This window comes from Cupressus sempervirens, chromosome 2 (assembly GCF_028749045.1).
Source record: "Cupressus sempervirens isolate cs-2001-9-10 chromosome 2, ASM2874904v1, whole genome shotgun sequence".
In the NCBI taxonomy this organism is placed as follows: Eukaryota; Viridiplantae; Streptophyta; class Pinopsida; order Cupressales; family Cupressaceae; genus Cupressus; species Cupressus sempervirens.
The window spans coordinates 399,564,404-399,582,787 of record NC_143119.1 but is presented as its reverse complement, the minus strand read 5'-3'; the positions used below and the strand labels follow the sequence as shown (position 1 = coordinate 399,582,787).

Sequence of the window (18,384 nt, the reverse complement as noted above, 5' to 3'; positions counted from 1 at the left end):
TATGGTTTTGGGAACCAACATGGGGTTCAACCTTGTTTCGTAACCTCTAAGGCCTTCAACATTGAGTTCAACGATTGTGTACTAAAAATCTCAATGACTTCACCAATCAGATGGTATTGCAATGAAACTCAACTAGCAGGCTGATATATCTAAGATAAAACAAAAATATTTTTGGGTGATGCAAGATTTCCCTTACATCCAAGATGCTTTTCCTGCCCTGCATCATCATCAGTGGAGGATTTGCAATCTTGTGTTTTATATTCTACACCCTTGTTGGATTTGAGTAAAAAGAAGATTATTGGTCAAAATTTATAATAAAATTCTGTGGGGATAGGTTGACCACAAAGGAAATGCTCGCTATTAAGATGTGTCCTATGTTATACTGAGTTTTAGAATTGGGAATCTGATAATGGTATGATACAGGGGTTCAGAAACTGGGAAAGCTGATACTATATTACAATTTCAAATGGAAGACAAATATTTTTCTTCAGGTAAGAAAAAGAGGCTTACATTGAATAGAAATGACAACAAAGGTTGATTGGAACTTAAACCATACATGTAAAATAACCAACAGTAAATAGCAAAGGAAAAAGGGGATGTTATAGGGAAGAAAAAATACTTGTCACTCTGAGTTTGTTGAAATAGAAGTAATAATAACAAATTCAGACAATAGCAAAGATGTTTAATGGAAATGATGAAATCAGACAACAAAACGAAAAAAATTAAATTTTACATGAAGATACTCATTACTGCTTTGATGGAGATATTCTTTAAATTCTAGATTCATTTATCTTTAGTTCTTGAACATGCATCTTGTGCTTTTTAAGATCATATGGCTATTATTGTTTATTGTCCAGGTCGCCATGAACTTTGTGAAGCTATTGGTCTGAGCCCAGATGCGATAGCTCGTAGTGGAAATGCACTTGCCTTGTCAGAGTTATCTCTGAAGTACCTTGCACCTCTGAGAGTAAGTTTTTCTTGCATATTTTTTAATATAATGTAGGCTGTAGAATATAACTTTGAGTGAAAATTACATTTCCTTGACCCATTTTAACCAACAATATAGCATCATCATCTTCTATTTTTCATCAAATTTAATAACCCTACTAGTAGCTATCCCTTCCACTATTGCAACTGGTTTTAGCGGACAGATGATTAACATTATACGGATTTGTTTAAATTTTTTTTTTAGGTCTCAATTAAAACAAGTTCTGTAACTGTATTTGTACAGTGTATATCTTAACTTTCACAACTATTTTATAAACAAACAATTGTTAATATGTTTGTTTGCAAAAACACGTGCAAAAAACCATACCCTGTAATTTGCAGATTAAAATAATGTAAATTTGCATTAATACCTGGTTAGTGTAAATATTTTTCACTTCAGAGGAGGCATCGATTGATTTTAAATTCACTGTCCTTCTAAAGCAGCTAGAAAGTTTACGAGTGCCCTATTCTTTTGAGCCATCTGCTCATCAGATAAAATGGTGCAGCCATTCTTTTCCAATCTCTCCTTTGTTCTTCCACTAGTCAGCACTTGTTTTGTACATCATCTTGCAATAATGTCCCACCAAACTCATGATGACTTGAGGTGTTTATCCCTTTACCTGCATACTCAATATGGACCAGAAGCAACATTGAACGAAAAATTATTGTAGTACCAAAATCTAGCACATGCCAAATTTGTCTCATGTTGTAATCTTTATTTCACACAGTGCCTTGCAATCCATGTTGAGCCCCAAGAGTGTTACTTAGAACAAAAAAGTTAGACATATGGCCGCCCACACTTCCCGATCCTTATATCTGTGGCTTAAGTGAAGAGGAGGTTCCCATATCTCCGTGTGACTCCATAGAACTAAAATCTGCCATTGCCTCTATTGTTCTCTTTTTTTCTGCCTTCTTTTGGTTTATTGTTGCAAGCATTGTTCTTGCATTCCTCTGAGCCTCTTCAAGACATTTGGCAACATGGTATAATATCTTGGCAAGTGATCTGCACAAGGTGATATTTGAGCCGATTTATGCCACTGGTCATAGTCTTAGTGCAATGGTTACAAATAACCTCTCCTCGCATTGTACCCAATGTCCCATGTTTCCAGCAAGGGTTGAACCACTCTTTTTGTCACCAGCTCTACTTGCAGAAGCTATTTTCTCCTTAGAAAATAGGAAGGAGACCTAGCAAAAGAGAGACAACATCAAAATCTAGTACTCTTTACAAATTAATTACAGAAGAGTCTTCAAATTAAGCTTAAACTTGCTCTACTTCCTGTTCTTCTCACTTTCAGATCTAATTTGTTTAGAAATGTTTCTTAAACTGGCTCATAATGAAGTTTTATCATTTTTTTATATTTGCAGACTATTTCTACTAATATTAAAAAATATCTATTAACTGATATGTTAACAGTTAGATTATATTTATTGATATATTTTAACATATATTTGTTAACACTTTTATTGAATTAAAAAGAAACTTTTCACAGCACATATTTGTTAACAATTTAATAGTATCACAAATTATATTTATTAGCAAATGTTTGTAATATTTAATCTATCTATGCTTTGAAGTAAATAATCTGTGATTTTGTAAAATTGTTAACAAATATGCACTGTATAGATTGAAGTAGATAATCATAGATTATATGGAATCTGGATTGAATTAAATATTGTGTTTATTTATTAGCACTTTACATAAACAGGATTTCTAACACATTATTGAAGATTTGACGCTAAAAAATTGATTTGTAATTTTGTCCAAACTTTTAAACAAATCAGATATTGTTTAAATATTAAACCTGAAAATCCTTTTTTTTTGTTAAATGCCAAATTGATGCTAGGAATGTGTTTAATGTCATAATTGTCAACCTTCTGTGTGCATTAATTTGAACTTGATGGAGTGTTGTATGTGTTCAGTATTGTCATGATTGTCAATCTGATAAAGAGTTATGTACCTGGTGTATGCGAAACAGAAATATGTAAGAAAGGGTATTTGATAGCTGATCTGTAAGAAAGAGTATCTGAAGTCTGGTAGAGGTTTGGTATTGGATAATAAGATGCTGTTTTGATGTATGGTGGTAATGGCAAGTAAGTATGTGGCATATCCAAAAGATTGAAACTAAGTTGCCATATTCGCTCCTGGAAGCCCAAATTCGACATTCGATTCCGCCACATTCGTATCAGTTTGAATTTGCTACAAATCAGCGTATGCACTAGCATATTGCCTGTGGATTCTCCATTTCGAACCTTGGTCAAATTTGGAAGACTTTGGTGGGAATGTGCGAGAGGAAAAACGAGCCCGGGCGGAATGAAGGCGAATGTGTAAAGAACAAAGTAACGAGAATCGGAATTGGATTGGAATCAGCAAGGCTGAATTGAATCGTGAATTGGCCATGAATCGGCTGTGAACTGGCAAATTTAAAAAAACCTTTTAAATTTAGAGATCTTAACAATTTAATACTTATTTCATGCACCTTTTATTGAATATAACTTAAACACACTATAACATCATCAAATAGAAGTTAACATACATAAACATGGAACATAAATGATAAATCCATCACATACGTAACTATGTTACACTTAAAATGTAAATTGTAGGCTGTAGCTGAAGTCAATAGAAATCATACGATCATAATGATTCAAATCATAGAATGTATATAAGATAAAGATCCATAAGGCATCAAATCATAAATGTATGTAAGAATCTAAGATGAAGATCCATGAAACGTATGTCTATCAATATCTATAAAACAAAATGAAAAAACAAGGCTCCAGTTGAAGCCTCATCAGCATCCTCATCATCATCCTCAAGCTCGGTTGTAACCTTAGCCTCAGCCTCTGAGTATCCAGTCTACCTTCTAGAAAGGCGTCTAAGGTATGTTCTAGAGGGCTATCGAGCCATAGCCCTTGCATGTAAGATGAGCTCACGAAGAACATCACTACGACCTGTGTTTGTGTGTGTGCATGTGTGTTTACCAGTGCCTGAACGTGCTTTCGCTGTCTCCTCTGCCATGGCCATAGCCTTAGCCTCTCTATCCACTTGGTCAACCCACTTGTCGTCTTCCTCAGTGAAGACTAGATCCACAGCCTTAGTGAGCCACTCTGATTCAGGATCAATCGCCTCGAAAATGATCGGAGAGGAGTCATCGCCCAAAATCTATCTAATCCTAAGACGAAGGTTGTAATGAACAAAGACAAGATCATTCAACCTCTGCACAGTTAACCTATTTCTCTTCTTCGAGTGGATGTGCTCGAACATGGACCAACTGTGCTCACATCCAGAAGCGTTGCTTGGTTGATTCAGAATATAGATTGCAATTTTTTGAACTTTTGGGGTTGTGGGCCCAAACATTTGCCACCATCTATTTGAAATAAGGGAAAAAAAAAACAATTAGTCTCATTTACAACTTTCAATTTTACATAATCAACAATTAAGATGCACAACTTGTAAGTCATAAACTTAAGATTCATGAATATATTATTTTTACCTAACTATATTGTTGTCCAAGCATCTATGGCCATCATGCTAGAGAAAATTGGCCCTTCTTTATTATTGAACTTGTCTAGCTCAATGGTTGCAATTGTGCTATCCTCGTCACTACTTAACCTCTACATCACTATATATAAGCTGGTGAGAACCTCATCATCCGCCTTAAAGTCAGGACGGAAACGAAATGCCGGATTCAGATAGTAAGTTGCTGCATGGATGGGTCAGTGGAGTTGATTCTGTCATCTCCTATCAATGATCTTTCAAATAGGGGCATACTTCTCATAATTGAGAATTTTGGTTTCAGCAATTTCTTGGCCGGGCCAAAATTTTAGAAAATTTGGGAATTGGCAAGAACTCGGTGAAAAATTCGGCAATAAATCGGCACTTTTATCGAACATTTGAAAATATGCAATTTTCTAAAAAAATGCACACATACACCAATTTATTTTATAAATCTACTCAAAATCAATTATAAATCTATAAAATAATAAAATGTGTTATAAATCAATTGAAATATTATTATAAATCTATTCAAATCAATTACAAATCTATTAAAATATATTTATTATTAATTTTGAATCTATTTAACATTTTTATAAATCAATTAAAAATTAAAAAATAGTAAAATTGTAAATACTAAATAACAAGCTGGAATAATATATTATTTTATATTAATAAATACTAAAATTCATTTTTACATATATTAACAAATATATGAAAATTTAATAGTTATACTATGATTCATAACCTTGTCCAAGACCCAAGTCTTTGTTGAAATTTAATATAGTTACATCTCCTTTTCTATTCTGGTCGTCAATATGCTCTTTTGCCATAGGTCTCATCCAAAACAAAAAAAAAAAAAACGAAGATACCATATTAAAATGAAAAACCTGAAAGCGTCCGACTTTGCCAACGACATTTGACTGATTTTTTCGGCATTTTGCGCAAGATTTTAGGTAAAAATTGCTGTGGTTTTTAGGTGAATACTGTTGCGGATATTTATAGCGATATAATCGTACCCTATTTGCTTTAGCGAAATATTGCGATACTGGTGATACTTCACCGATTTTTTAAACTATGCTTCTCCTGCACTCTTGCATACTGGGCTCTAATGGTCTCCTTGGCCCTATCCATGTCCTCATACATGTAGCCCATAAAGGGCTTCTCTCCATCAGTAGTTTGTAGGAGAGATACAACAAGCTCGATGACCTGCATATACTGTTAAAAAACATTTGAATCAAAACTTAAATATAAAATAATGTAACTAAAAGTAAAACCAAATCATTAAATAATTAAATAATAAATATTAAATATTAAATGTTAAATTGCAATAAATTTACCTTAAGGATTTCTTTTGCAGGTTTCCAAAGACCATCATCATCAAAGATGTAATTCAGCACATCTACCCCTATAGTGGTCGTAGCATAGGAAGATGTAATCTACTCCCGCCCAACAAACATGCTCTTTAAATCGTCCCTTGATGTCAACAAGGAGTGCAATGATGAAATTTGAGGCAAACCTCGTGAGGCACACATGATTTGACCCACTCAAGCTTGCCAATTTCCTCCAACATGAGGTCAAGGCAATGTGCTGCACAAGGAGACCAAAATATGGTGGGGTGCCTCTCAATCAAAAGTTTACCTACAACAATTTTAAGTTAATTAGGAATTCAAATATCTTAGGAAACTTAGAATTAGAAAAAGTTTAAAATTGAAATAAATTTATTTTCAAAATTTGAAAAGTCAAAAGTTTACCTGCAGCGCCAACAACATAACTTGCTGCATTATCCGTCACCACCTGCACCACATGTTGTTCCCTTACCTCTGTTGTGACTTCCTCAATAACCCCAAATAAGTATGTGGCGTTTTTGATATGAGCGGAAGCGTCAATGGATTTGAGGAACATGGTATATTCTACAAAACAAAGAATTATCATGGATCATCCACAAATTAACAATCAACAAATCAAAATTTGAAATATTCAATCACGATTCACAATTTGCAATGTATGTAGGAAAGTAGAATGATCAATCACCTCAACAGGGAATAAGAAAATTGAGGAGTGTTCTATTCCTCCTATCTGTCCAACCATCAGTCATGATGGTGCAACCCTTTTTGATCTACCCCTTTCAGTGGTCCTCAAGCTTAGCTTTCATATCCTCTACCATTTCATCCAAGAGGTATCCACTCAACTTAGCCTCAGTTGGGGCTTTAAACCTTGGACCATAAATAGCAACTGCATCTATCATGCTTTGCCAATAAGGAGCCCTGTCACAAACAGATTATGATTAGAAATTTAGATGACAAATCATTATGTAAGCTTGTAAAGTGAATCTATGATTAATTAATGAATCATAAAATAAGTAGATATAATTAAAATTTTACTTATAACCTTAAGAAATACAGAGAAAAAGGAATCAATTACCTGGCTGCAACAAATGGAATGTTACAAAAATACCAAAATTTGCAAATTTCTTTTCTGGTAGCATCATGAATCTCCTTGTTCAAACCCATGCCCTCAAGTATGGGTTGTGAGCCAGGAGTAGTGCGGGGCACAAAGTAACTATCCAATTTGTTCTTCGGCACTTTAGGTTGCTATAGAAAGGAGGCCTGGAAGAACCCTCCCCAACACAACCTATGAATGCGGATTCTGATGCGGCTACGGGAGCATGGGAGCCAATAGCCCTTAACCCTTCAAGCTGCCTTTTCTTATTCAATTTATCTTGTTTATATTTTTTTAATGCCACTAAACAAGTGCATTTTGCCTCAGCAGTTTGTTGAGTGCAAATTGTAATATCATGTCTAGGTATAGTAGCAAAGTAGTATTTGAATCAATAAATACCACCTGAATTTATTTCTTTACAAAACACACATCTCGTTTGAAATTTGTTTCTTCTAGGAAAGTCTTCAATATATTTCCAACATTCATCTTTTTCACCCATTGTGGAAAATGAAAGTTAAGGCTGTTGCAATAAGAAAATTCAAGTAAAATCTCAAAGTTTCAAACTAATAAACAAAAGTTACAAAACAACAAAACTTACTTTGCAATTTAGTAAAACTTAAAAACATTCAAGATTTGCAAATGAAAACTAAAAAAGTTTTAACAAAAAATGCATAAATCACTAACATGCAAAAAACAATCAACACTTACCTCTTGCAAATGAGTTGAGGAGTGTTGCTATTGACTCCTTAATGCTCTCAATGCAATCTTATGGCCTCCCCAAATGGACTTTTGATCTCTCTGGTTGGAAACTTGTGGTTTTTCTTTTCTCTTCTTCTCTCACTTTTCCTCTCTTCTACTCATGCTTAACAATTAGAAGGCCCTTTAGGGTTAAAACAAAGAGGAAAGGCAAAAAAAAAAACAAAAAAAAAGTGTTTTAATTAAAAAACAAGTTCACCTTTTGTTGCGCGACTGATTTCTGGAGCCGATTTAGGCGATTTTTTACATGAATCACATGAATTGATGATTCCTTGCAAAAAATCAGCTGAACCAATTCACAACTCCAAAAAAATCCTCAAGCTTGAATCGAATTGCCAAACTGGCGATTTTGGCAATTTGCAAGCAATTCTCAGAACTATGGTAACGAATTTGAGAAAACGCCAAAAAAACGTGTTGACTTTTCAACATTTTCAAACCTAAACTACCATGTTTTGGGCTTTCACACTATAATGCGTTTGTTTGCAGCGTTTTGTAACATTTAATTCTTTCTAGCATTTGAGTGAGTGTGCAACAAATCTACCATTCAAAGTTTTTTTTGCAGCAAATCTGGAGGCGTTTGTTTGCTGAAAATTTGGAGGCTTTTGTGTTGAGCACCGTTTTTGGAGGAGTTGCAGCTTGAGTGTTTGTTGAACAACACTTTTATATAATTGTTTGCAAGGATTGCAGCCTGAGTGTTTGTGTGTGTTTGTGTGGCCCGAGTGTTTGTGTGAGAGAGGCTGAGCATTCAAACTCGAGCATTCCCCTTGGTCTTTTGCCAACGTGAACCTCACAGCCAACGTTCGAACCAGTATAGGTATTTTAAAATTTTATTACTTTTTAAATTGTTTTAAAGCTTTTTAATGTATTTTTTTTAGTTTTTAAATTGTTTTAAATTTTTTTAATGTATTTTTTTAAAAGTTTTTAAATTGTTTTTAAATCTGTTTAATTTATTATAATGATTTTGTTGATTTGTTTAGGACCTACATTTATTTTCTTGAATCATCTCTTCTCATTATTGTAACTTGTTCAATGTTTATTTGTTTGTAGACTCTACCATGGTTGCAAGTGCTTCTATTGCCAATAACCCTAACTTCAAATTCGATAGACCCTCTTTGAAAACATGTGCAAGTGATTCGACCAATGCTAGGTGGAGGAGGTTGTGTGGATTTGTAGCCATTACAAAGAGGAATTTAGTAGCTCAGTAAAAGCACATTTGTGCTTTATTCCTCCAAAAGGTATCAAATTTTGTACTAGGAAGTGAAGAGTAAACAGAGTGCTACCTAAATCTTTCCTTCCAAATCACATCATAAACAAATACATTCAAGAACAAAAGCAAGCAAAGGAAGCTGTTGGGAGGGAAAATTCTTCACATCCATTGGAAAGTGGTAGGCCTTTAAAGGAAGGAAAAGTATTATTTATGTCTTCAACTACCACTCCTACAAAACCACTTGTAGAAGGCCATCCATTCTTGCATCCTCAACAACAAATTGTGAGTAAGAGAGCAGTGGGACCCTTGGAATCCTCATTCCAAAATGAAGCTAGAGACATTGCTGATCAAGCCTTAGCTAGACTCGTTTATGCAAATGGATTGTCATTTAATGTTGTTCGCTCATTGTATTGGGAATACATGGTGAGGGCAGTAAATGAGGCTCTAACCGGGTTCAAGGGCCCTGGTTATGAGAAGATACGCACCACTTGATTAGATGATGAGGTGGCTCGTGTAGAGAATGCCATGTTGCCCATCATTGATTTATGGGTCGAAATAGGCGTGACAATAGTATCAGATGGATGGAAAGAGCAAGGAACTTTCCTTTGGTGAATGTTATTGCACTGTCTACAAGAGGTGCAATATTTTTGAAAGCTATGGATTGTGAAGGAGAGGTAAAGGATGGACCTTTCATTGCAAATATTCTCATCCAAGCTATCGAGTAAATTGGCCCTTAGATTGTTGTTCAAGTAATAACTGACAATGCAAAGAATTGTAGGGTTGTCGGCTTATTGGTTGAGGAGCGGTATGAACACATTTTTTGGACACCTTGTGATGTGCACTCACTCAACCTAATGCTGCAAAAAATCGGTGCTAAGGTTGAGTGGATAAAAAAATGTATGAAGAGGCACAAGAGATCCAAATGTTTGCTAGGAACCACCATATGACGTAAGCCATATTCAGACAATTCTCGAAACTGGAGCTCTTGAAGGTAAGTTGAATTGTTTTAAAATTTAAACATGTTTTAGAAATCTAGCCACTTAAGTATACTTGCTATGTTTTCAAATTTTTAATCTATTACTATTTTGATTTTAAAATAGGTTGTTGAGACCCGCTTCGCCTCCAACACTATTGTTTTGAGGCGCCTTATCAAGGTTAAAGATGCATTGACTAGAATGGTAACTAGTGTGAATTGGAGCGTATGGAGGCAATCTAATAGTACCAAAGCAGCTGCCATAAGGAGATTGATACTGAATGAATCTTGGTGGGATCGTGCTGAGTACCTTATGTAGAACACCGAGCCTATATTGAGCATGATCTGATATGCTGACATGGATAGGCCTTGCTTGGGTGAGGTATATGATGGCATTGACTCCATGATTGAGGACATTAGAAATATCATAAATGAGAAAGAGCAAGATCACAAGGAAATTTTCTTCAAGGAGCTACAAGTAATCATGGTAGAGAGATGTAACAAAACGACTACCCCTTTGCATTTGCTTGCCTTTGCATTGAGCCCTAGGTTCTATAGCCAATCTGTCCTCAAGGGGAGTACCACTAGAGTTCCCCCATACAAAGATCTTGAAGTTGCTTTGAAGGGAAATGATAGCACCCTAGAAAGTCATCCGAGATTACTATGCACATCCAGTATCCAATAGTTCCTTGAACAACTTCCAATAAGAAAATACAAGTGCATATTACTATGCCATAAAAGTGGAAACATACATAATTGATTTCCTACAATTAAAACCTTAAAAGAAAGTGAATGCAATTTACCAATCTAAATAAATTTTAGCAGCATTACGACATACAAATTATTATTCTACAATTATAAAACTAGAAGAATGAGACAGAATAGAGAACACAAATATACGTGGGGAAAACCTTTCCAGGTAAAAAACCCCACCCCTCCAAACCATCAAGCTAATGTATTATTCAACAACAAGTTACAATACGTTTTTAGCTTTCACATGGAGATTTACATCTTGCTCCATTTTAGAGAAAATCCGATAGCATAACCCGATGCAAATAACTTCTCATCTCTCTTTTAATTCTCTACAACAATGCTTTGTACTTATAGAGTTTTCATACAAGAGGAAACAGTTTCTAAAGCGTCTACATTCAACACATCTACAAATTATTTTATAAAATTCCTTATGCACAACCCTTGCATAAAAACAAAGCATAAGAGAATAAATCACCAAAAAATAGAAGCTTTATGTTTTTCTTCTCCAAGTCTTTTCTTGTGGAAGAATCCAACTTCATTTAGCAACTTTCCAAGAAAGCACAAATAAAGCAATAAATTGTGGTAAGGCTAAGTCACCTTATTCCAACAATCTCCCACTTGACGAAGACCTTACAAGATTCAAACTGATGAAACTATATCATCACAGCCATCCATGAAACAACATTAATCATAACATATGCCCTCGCGCTCCAACTAGACACCTGTCCAAATAAGACAAGCATAAGATCCATGTGGTTACAAAGGCTACACACAATGCCACCACTCCACTCTACTCATGAACTATATAGAAGTATAAATTAAAAAAAAAAACTTCTTAGCCCAACAAAACTATGAAGTCATCCTCTAGAAAACAAGGAAAAACATCAGCCAGAACAACGACCAAACTTATTGGTCCAATCTAATTGATAAACCCATGAGATTGAAAATAGCATCCATAGTAAATGCTAACCCAGCCAATCACCCATACCTCAAAGGTATCCCATACTATAAAACTCATGCCAGCAACATAACCAACCCAGAACTTGCAACCTCAAGCTCTATGTGCAAACCAGTCAATGAAGACCAAACACATACAAGAACTCCCATTGCATGGGTAATGTTGAATCTGAAAAATCAAAAGCATATTGAGTCTACTGATAACAACACAAAGAAAGTGCAACCATGTAGTACCAAGGACCATCCACAAAGACATGCAAATCTTGTAGCAAAAACACTGTGAGAAACATCTCTCTCATCCAGTCACCACAACTCTCTCGAGTTCTCCACATCCAACAAAGAAAAGAGATAAATGCACCACCATGTCATCACAAAAAACAATGAAGTACAAGTGATAACAAATGACCACAAAAGAGTGACCACCATAGCTCCAACAGATCTCAAAAATAAGGTTATGTGAACCAAAATATCCAAGAAGATAATCAAGACCAAAGAAAGAAACTACAAATCATAAGCATGTAGAATGTTCTTCTACAAACACTTTCAAATGTCAACTATGCCAAGTATGATATGAGTCACAACCCCAAGAGAAAAGCCACAACAACATCCAAAACTGTTCAACCTCAAGAGATCAAACATAACATGATATCATGAATTTACATAGATGTAAGCCTCTCAAAGAAGATCAAACAACTCCATTCCCCATTTCAGGAAATCAGCCCACTACCATCTTGTGATGTCCCTATTTCCTAATTAGGTTCGAAAGCTGTAACCTGCAACCATTTGTTAGTACAATATCGAAAATTGTATGTAAAACATATAAGCAACATTAGATTTAAGCAAATACTAATCTAAATACTACCCAGGCTACCCTTCCTAATCCTTCGGGAGAGATCTTTTTTCCAATCACCTAACCCTCTGGTGAGAACTATATCTCGATTAGGTAATTGTCATCTCGATTAGGTAATTGTCATAGAAATAGCTTCTCCCTTAGGCCTTTTTGGGATCTCTGGTAACACTACTTGATAGAGATCCCACCTCTACCAAGTCTCTTATCTCTGACGTATGCAGATGTTTGACCACTACAATATATAGTCTCTAGAGATTCTCTACAAATCTCTCTCTAGGTTCCAACTTGGGATCCCGACATTCAACTAAGAATGCTCTCTAGATTCTCAGTTCTCTTTATGAGAAACTTGACATTCATAATTGGATGCCCTCTACCAAGATTAACTTGGTCTCTATAAGGGCTATAATGTTCTCTTATGTATAATTGGTATACATTCTCTACACTTGATTTGTTATATATATATATATACATACTTCTAATTCCCCTTAAAGTCTGCAACTATGTATGCCCGTTCGGTATATATAGTCCTCTCTCTTTAGATATTAATTATCCACCATGTGGCTTACTGCAACATATCTTGTAGGTGTATCTACTGAATATGAATTTGGTCGTTTTAGCCCTCTTCTCATATATCTTTTATCACTTAGTCGAAGTATATGTTTGGCTACCATTCAGATCTTACTACTACTTCTTAGACATTGCCTTAGTCCTTATCAATGTTCCTTCCTTTCTAAATTGGTGCTTATTCCTCAGAATACCATGCAATGTATGGATTAATTCTGATGCCAGGTCTTTTGTTGTTGCTTAACTTTATTTCACTCGCTCCTTAACACACACACACACACATACACACATATATATATGCTCTGTGATCACCATTCTGTTTTATCCGAGTAGGCTCTAATGGTAATAGTTGTATCTTATCTGTATATCTATATAGTTGTGCTCCATATCCTTCCCTTCTTGTCTTTCCTTTCCATGATTTTTTCTGTCATTTGGATCTGTTAAATGTATCAAGATGCTGCTCACTTCCACATTCCCTCATCATCTTTTATCATGTTCAACGATGACTTCACATATTCATATATGCTTCTTGTAGCATGCGGCCCTATTTGTGATTTTTCCAGATGTGTTTTGAATGGCAATTTGCAGCTATATTTGGAAGTGTTGATGCAATCGTAGTGCAGATTCAAAGCCATACTTGATCATATCCCCTTTCTTGCATTAATGGGTCTTCCACCGTGATAGAGTGAGAATCTATGTCGTCACAGATGATACCCTTCTCAAAGTTTCTACTTTACTTGTCTTTAATGTGAGATGAATTGAGGGTTGACATGGCTCCTGTCGGGTGTAATTGTGCCACTTATGAATTTGTATTTTGATTACGTTCTGTTCTCCATTCATGCCTTCTACATTGGGCTCTATTGTTTTCCACGTTGCCAGCTACGTATTCTTGTCTCTTCTATGCTTTTAATGTTCAACCCTTATGATATTCGGTTGTCTGCGTTAGATAGGTTTCCATCCATATCTTTCTATTCTCCTCCCCCCTCTCCTCTTTTACCATCCTTGTTATATACATGGCCTGAATTTGTTCGTGTCCCTTCATCGAGGGGAGATGACTCTTTGATTGTTATATTAAATACTAAATGTTAGTTAAATTATATTGAGTATCTATGAAATGTAATAATATTATTCAATATTATCCATTATGTTTATTTCATGTCCAATATATATATATATATATATTAAGTATCTTAAAGTTATCGTAGTCTCTTACTAATAACTTTGTTATATTATAATTACTGTCTCTTACGATTTTGAAGTGTTTATATATTTTTATTTAGACTATTATAATTAAATTCCATTATTAGGGGAATATTACAATCCTACCCTCCCAAAATTGCTTGTCCTCGAGTAATTATTCTTTTTATGTTTCATAAAATTGGTTGATAAAATTTTGGGACATGTTTCTTTCCGTGCTTTGGGAACTAATATTTTGACCATCTCTTTGAGTTGAGATTCCCCAAAACCATGTTCATATTGTACCTTATTCACTCTTATAAATAGATATATTCTTATTGTTAATTTTGGTTATACAAGTATATATGTTCCCATTCTTTAGAATAGTTTTGAAGCATATAGGATGGCAAGATCATGCTCTGATACCACTATGATGTCCCTGTTTCCTAATTAGGTTCGAAAGCTGTAACCTACAACTATTCGTCAATACAATATTGAAAATTGTATGTAAAACATATAAGCAACATTAGATTTAAGTAAATACTAATCTAAATACTACCCAGGCTACCTTTCCTAATCCTTCGGGAGAGATCCTTTCTCCAATCACCTAACCCTCTAGTGAGAACTATGTCTCAATTAGGTAATTGTCATAGAAATAGCTTCTCCCTTAGGCCTCTTTGGGATCTCTAGTAACACTCCTTGGTAGAGATCCCACCTCTACCAGGTCTCTTATCTTTGACATATGCATATGTTTGACCACTACAATATATATTGTCTCCAGAGATTCTCTACAAATATCTCTTTGGGTTCCAACTTGGGATCCCAACATTCAATTAAGAATGCCCTATAGATTCTTAGTTCTCTTTATGAGAAACTTGACATTCATAATTGGATGCCCTCTGATGGAGCCCAAAATTATAGTCTCCATTTTTCGATCTTGAAGAATGAACAAATATGAATATGGAAAAAGAAGGGGTTCGGATATTTATATTCATATGCAGGGCTCACTGGACAGAAACAATTTTGAATGATAAGATCTCGAATTCACTTGCATATATAGTCTGATTAGTATATTTTGGACTTGATATATCTATATCTCACTATTCATTCTTGCATATCCTTAATTAGGATTTTGAATATGAAGGTGTTGATTACAGTAACTAGAAAGATAAAACATTTGCAGAGAAGAGGTCAGAATATTCATCTTTATTTACAGAACATAAAACCGATAATGTGCAATTAGATAGCTTAAGCACAAGATTATTTCCAAGATGATTTCTTCCAGCAATACAAGGTCCAATTGAGCAAAGGCAATAGCTATATTTGCTATGCCACTGGATAACCTGGAGTGTTCATACAACAACATCGATTAGAGTGCATACATATGGGAAAGAATGATTCTGTGATGTATTTATTTTTTGATTCTGTTAAGAAATTTGAGGAATCTCAAGTGAAGAAATGATTCTAAACAAACATTAGAAATAGAAGAGATTGAAAATACAGAGCCGCACATGTGTTTGTAGATTCTAGTTCAACCCTTTTTTGGAACGCATTGACCCTTGTTTGGGGGTTTCAATGCGTCAGAAAGCCTTTATGTATCTCCAGGCATCTTATATGCATGCTGTTCAGGAAACTATCAAATGTGAATAACTCTTTTGATACAGAATTAGTATGATTGTCTATGGGTACAAATTTGTTGTTGCTTAGAAGACAATGTAAAAAAATAAGAGAGCTTATAGATTTGAGGGGTTGAACAACAGTAGCCATGGTCAATACATCGAGGAATGCTGGAAATAATAATACAGAGTACTGATTAAAAACAAGTGTTAAAATGGATTTATATGCAAAAAGAGATATTTGCTTAAGAATCATAATGCGTGAATGACAACAGTGATATATGTTTAATATTCAAGAACTATGTTCATGTGCAGTGGCAATAAAAGGAGTATGATGTCTGAATTGATATACCAGGTTATCAAACAGTCATAAAGACAACAACAGGTATGTAATCACAGTATGTGTAACATACTCGACAATTTATCTTCAATCGTGACTAATAGTTATCTCAGTTTGGATTTAGAAGTTGTAGGCCTGTAAGACAAACAATGATGCATTTGTAAAGAACAGAGATGACTTTCAGATTGACCGCCAAAAGGCTTGCTCTTTCATAATTCCAGTGCTCTGAAGATTTGTAATTACTACTTCAATCTCCACATCTCAGCATCCTGATTACGTGATTTAACCTCAGTTGATCACATTCTCTTGTCATCAGCTACAAAAAGAGCCTGGTTTCACCCAATTCAATGAATTATGTCCGTCTTACGCACACCCACAAAGGAATCAGGTTTTTAGACAACCCATTGTGTGTACATCCTCAGGATATATGCAGGTCATGTCCATTCTTGCCCTTGTTCGTCTAATTTGCTCAATTTTTGTCTCAACAAGATTTGGTTGAATTTATACGTGCAACACTTTTGTGTCTATATGCAAAGATATATATCCGGAAAATTTTTCATATCTCCATTAACAGAGCAGAGCAGGTACCCGCATAAGGAGGGCTCGAATATGTAAGATCGACGTTTTTCATTTCACTAATGTATTGTATCTCTATGCAGGGATGAAGCTGGGAGCAACGTTTTCATCTTCCCAAGTGGATTGCCAGCGGAAGTAATGGCAGACGCATAGGAAGTTCGAGGTGATACCACGGGATGTTTGATATTCTTCAAAAATGAAATAGCTGGAGATTCTCGATGCCAAAGGAAAAGAATGTGAATGCCGGTTCACGCGTAGGTGGACATCATATGAAAAAATACCAAATCTGGACGTGCAGCCAAAAGAGGATTCTGAAGATTTATCCGCCTGTAGATTTCTCCAGTTCGTTAAATATTTTCAATTTCATAAGGTGCAAAAGATGACAAATATGAAGTAGGGGCTTGGGTGTCTACGCGTAAGGGAAGGAAATGATGAATACGCCGCGAGTTATAATGCATATTAAAATTTTAACTATTGGTTAGTTTTCTTCATGAAAAGGTGTGATGATTTAGAAAAAACAGACTGACACCTCTTGAGGGTTTATAAATATATGAAATATAAAAGCCAAGAAGAGGGGAGAGACTTAGAAGACAATTCAATATTCATATTTTCAATTTTTTACCTACGCTATACTCTATGTTATATTATATTTTTCATTTGAAAAGAAAATGACCTTTTGAACTAAGCTTGTGGATGGTGAATTATGGAATAAATTCTTGTGTTATTCTGGAGTTGAATTATATTGGATAGATCATCCGTAAGGAGTGTCTCCAGTACGATTTTATTTCTGGATCAGTAAAAAAGTATTTATTTAATTTATTTGCATTAGAGTTTTAATTTTTTATTAAGTTGTGTCCTTTATAAGTGTTTTTTGTTATTTTCTATAAATATTTTAATATTTGTTAAGTGGACTGGATCATTATTGCATTTTAAATTTGATAAACATAGATATTGTGAAATATTTTATTGTTTCCGTCTTTATGTCTAATTTGTCTTTGCAAGAGTTAAAGTGCATTTTAGACTAATTTAAATTGCATTCATATAATTGATCCGTCGCGTCTGAATTATTAAATTTGTTTATAGTTTACTATATTGAACTTTATAAAGTTTTACGTCTCAACTTGTAATGTTGACTCTGATTGCCCGTTTAATTAGGCACTGGTCTTTTACTCCTAGTTCATAATCCATATGCTGGCAACTGTTCCATTTCTTTCCATTGAGGAAATAATATATTCATTTGTTGCAATCCTCTGTAATAATCAATTTTATTTAAAACCATTCATACAAGTATTTACTTTTAGCCTTAATTCGAAATTTGCAATCTTAATAGCTTTCTAAAATTCTTGCCGTTTTGAAAGCTTTCATTGCATTCGCATTCTAATTGGTCTGTTTTAAGTATCTTGGATCTAAGTGTTTCATCCAAGATTAGGTACACCCACTTGGGTGTTGCGGAGCCTGAAATGCAGGAGAATCAAGAAGTATTCCCGTTCGTTGGCCAGAACTGATTGAGAAGTCCTATCCGAGAAAAGGCAAGGCTCGTAGGATTCCAATCTGCGGTTTTGATAACCAACACCCTATACCAAGATTAACTTGGTCTCTATAAGGACTATGACATTCTCTTATGTATAATTGGTATACGTTCTCTACACTTGATTTGTTATATATATATATATATAATTACATACTTCTAA

The 18,384-nt window shown here is 34.7% G+C and overlaps 1 protein-coding gene and 1 long non-coding RNA gene across 2 annotated transcripts in view; both read left to right on the top strand.

Moving 5' to 3' along the window:
- Positions 1–18,384, top strand: part of LOC149572822 (acyl-acyl carrier protein thioesterase ATL3, chloroplastic-like) — a 140,759-nt gene that overhangs the window by 91,056 nt on the left and 31,319 nt on the right. The window contains exon 3 of the mRNA XM_089813899.1: positions 858–967. Within this exon, the coding sequence (XP_089670025.1) occupies positions 858–967 (110 nt within the window). The remainder of the gene's footprint in view (positions 1–857; positions 968–18,384) is intronic.
- LOC149572823 (uncharacterized) lies at positions 16,169–17,378 on the top strand. Its single transcript, XR_016359982.1, has 2 exons — positions 16,169–16,550; positions 16,777–17,378. It is a non-coding gene; the product is annotated as an uncharacterized LOC149572823 (long non-coding RNA).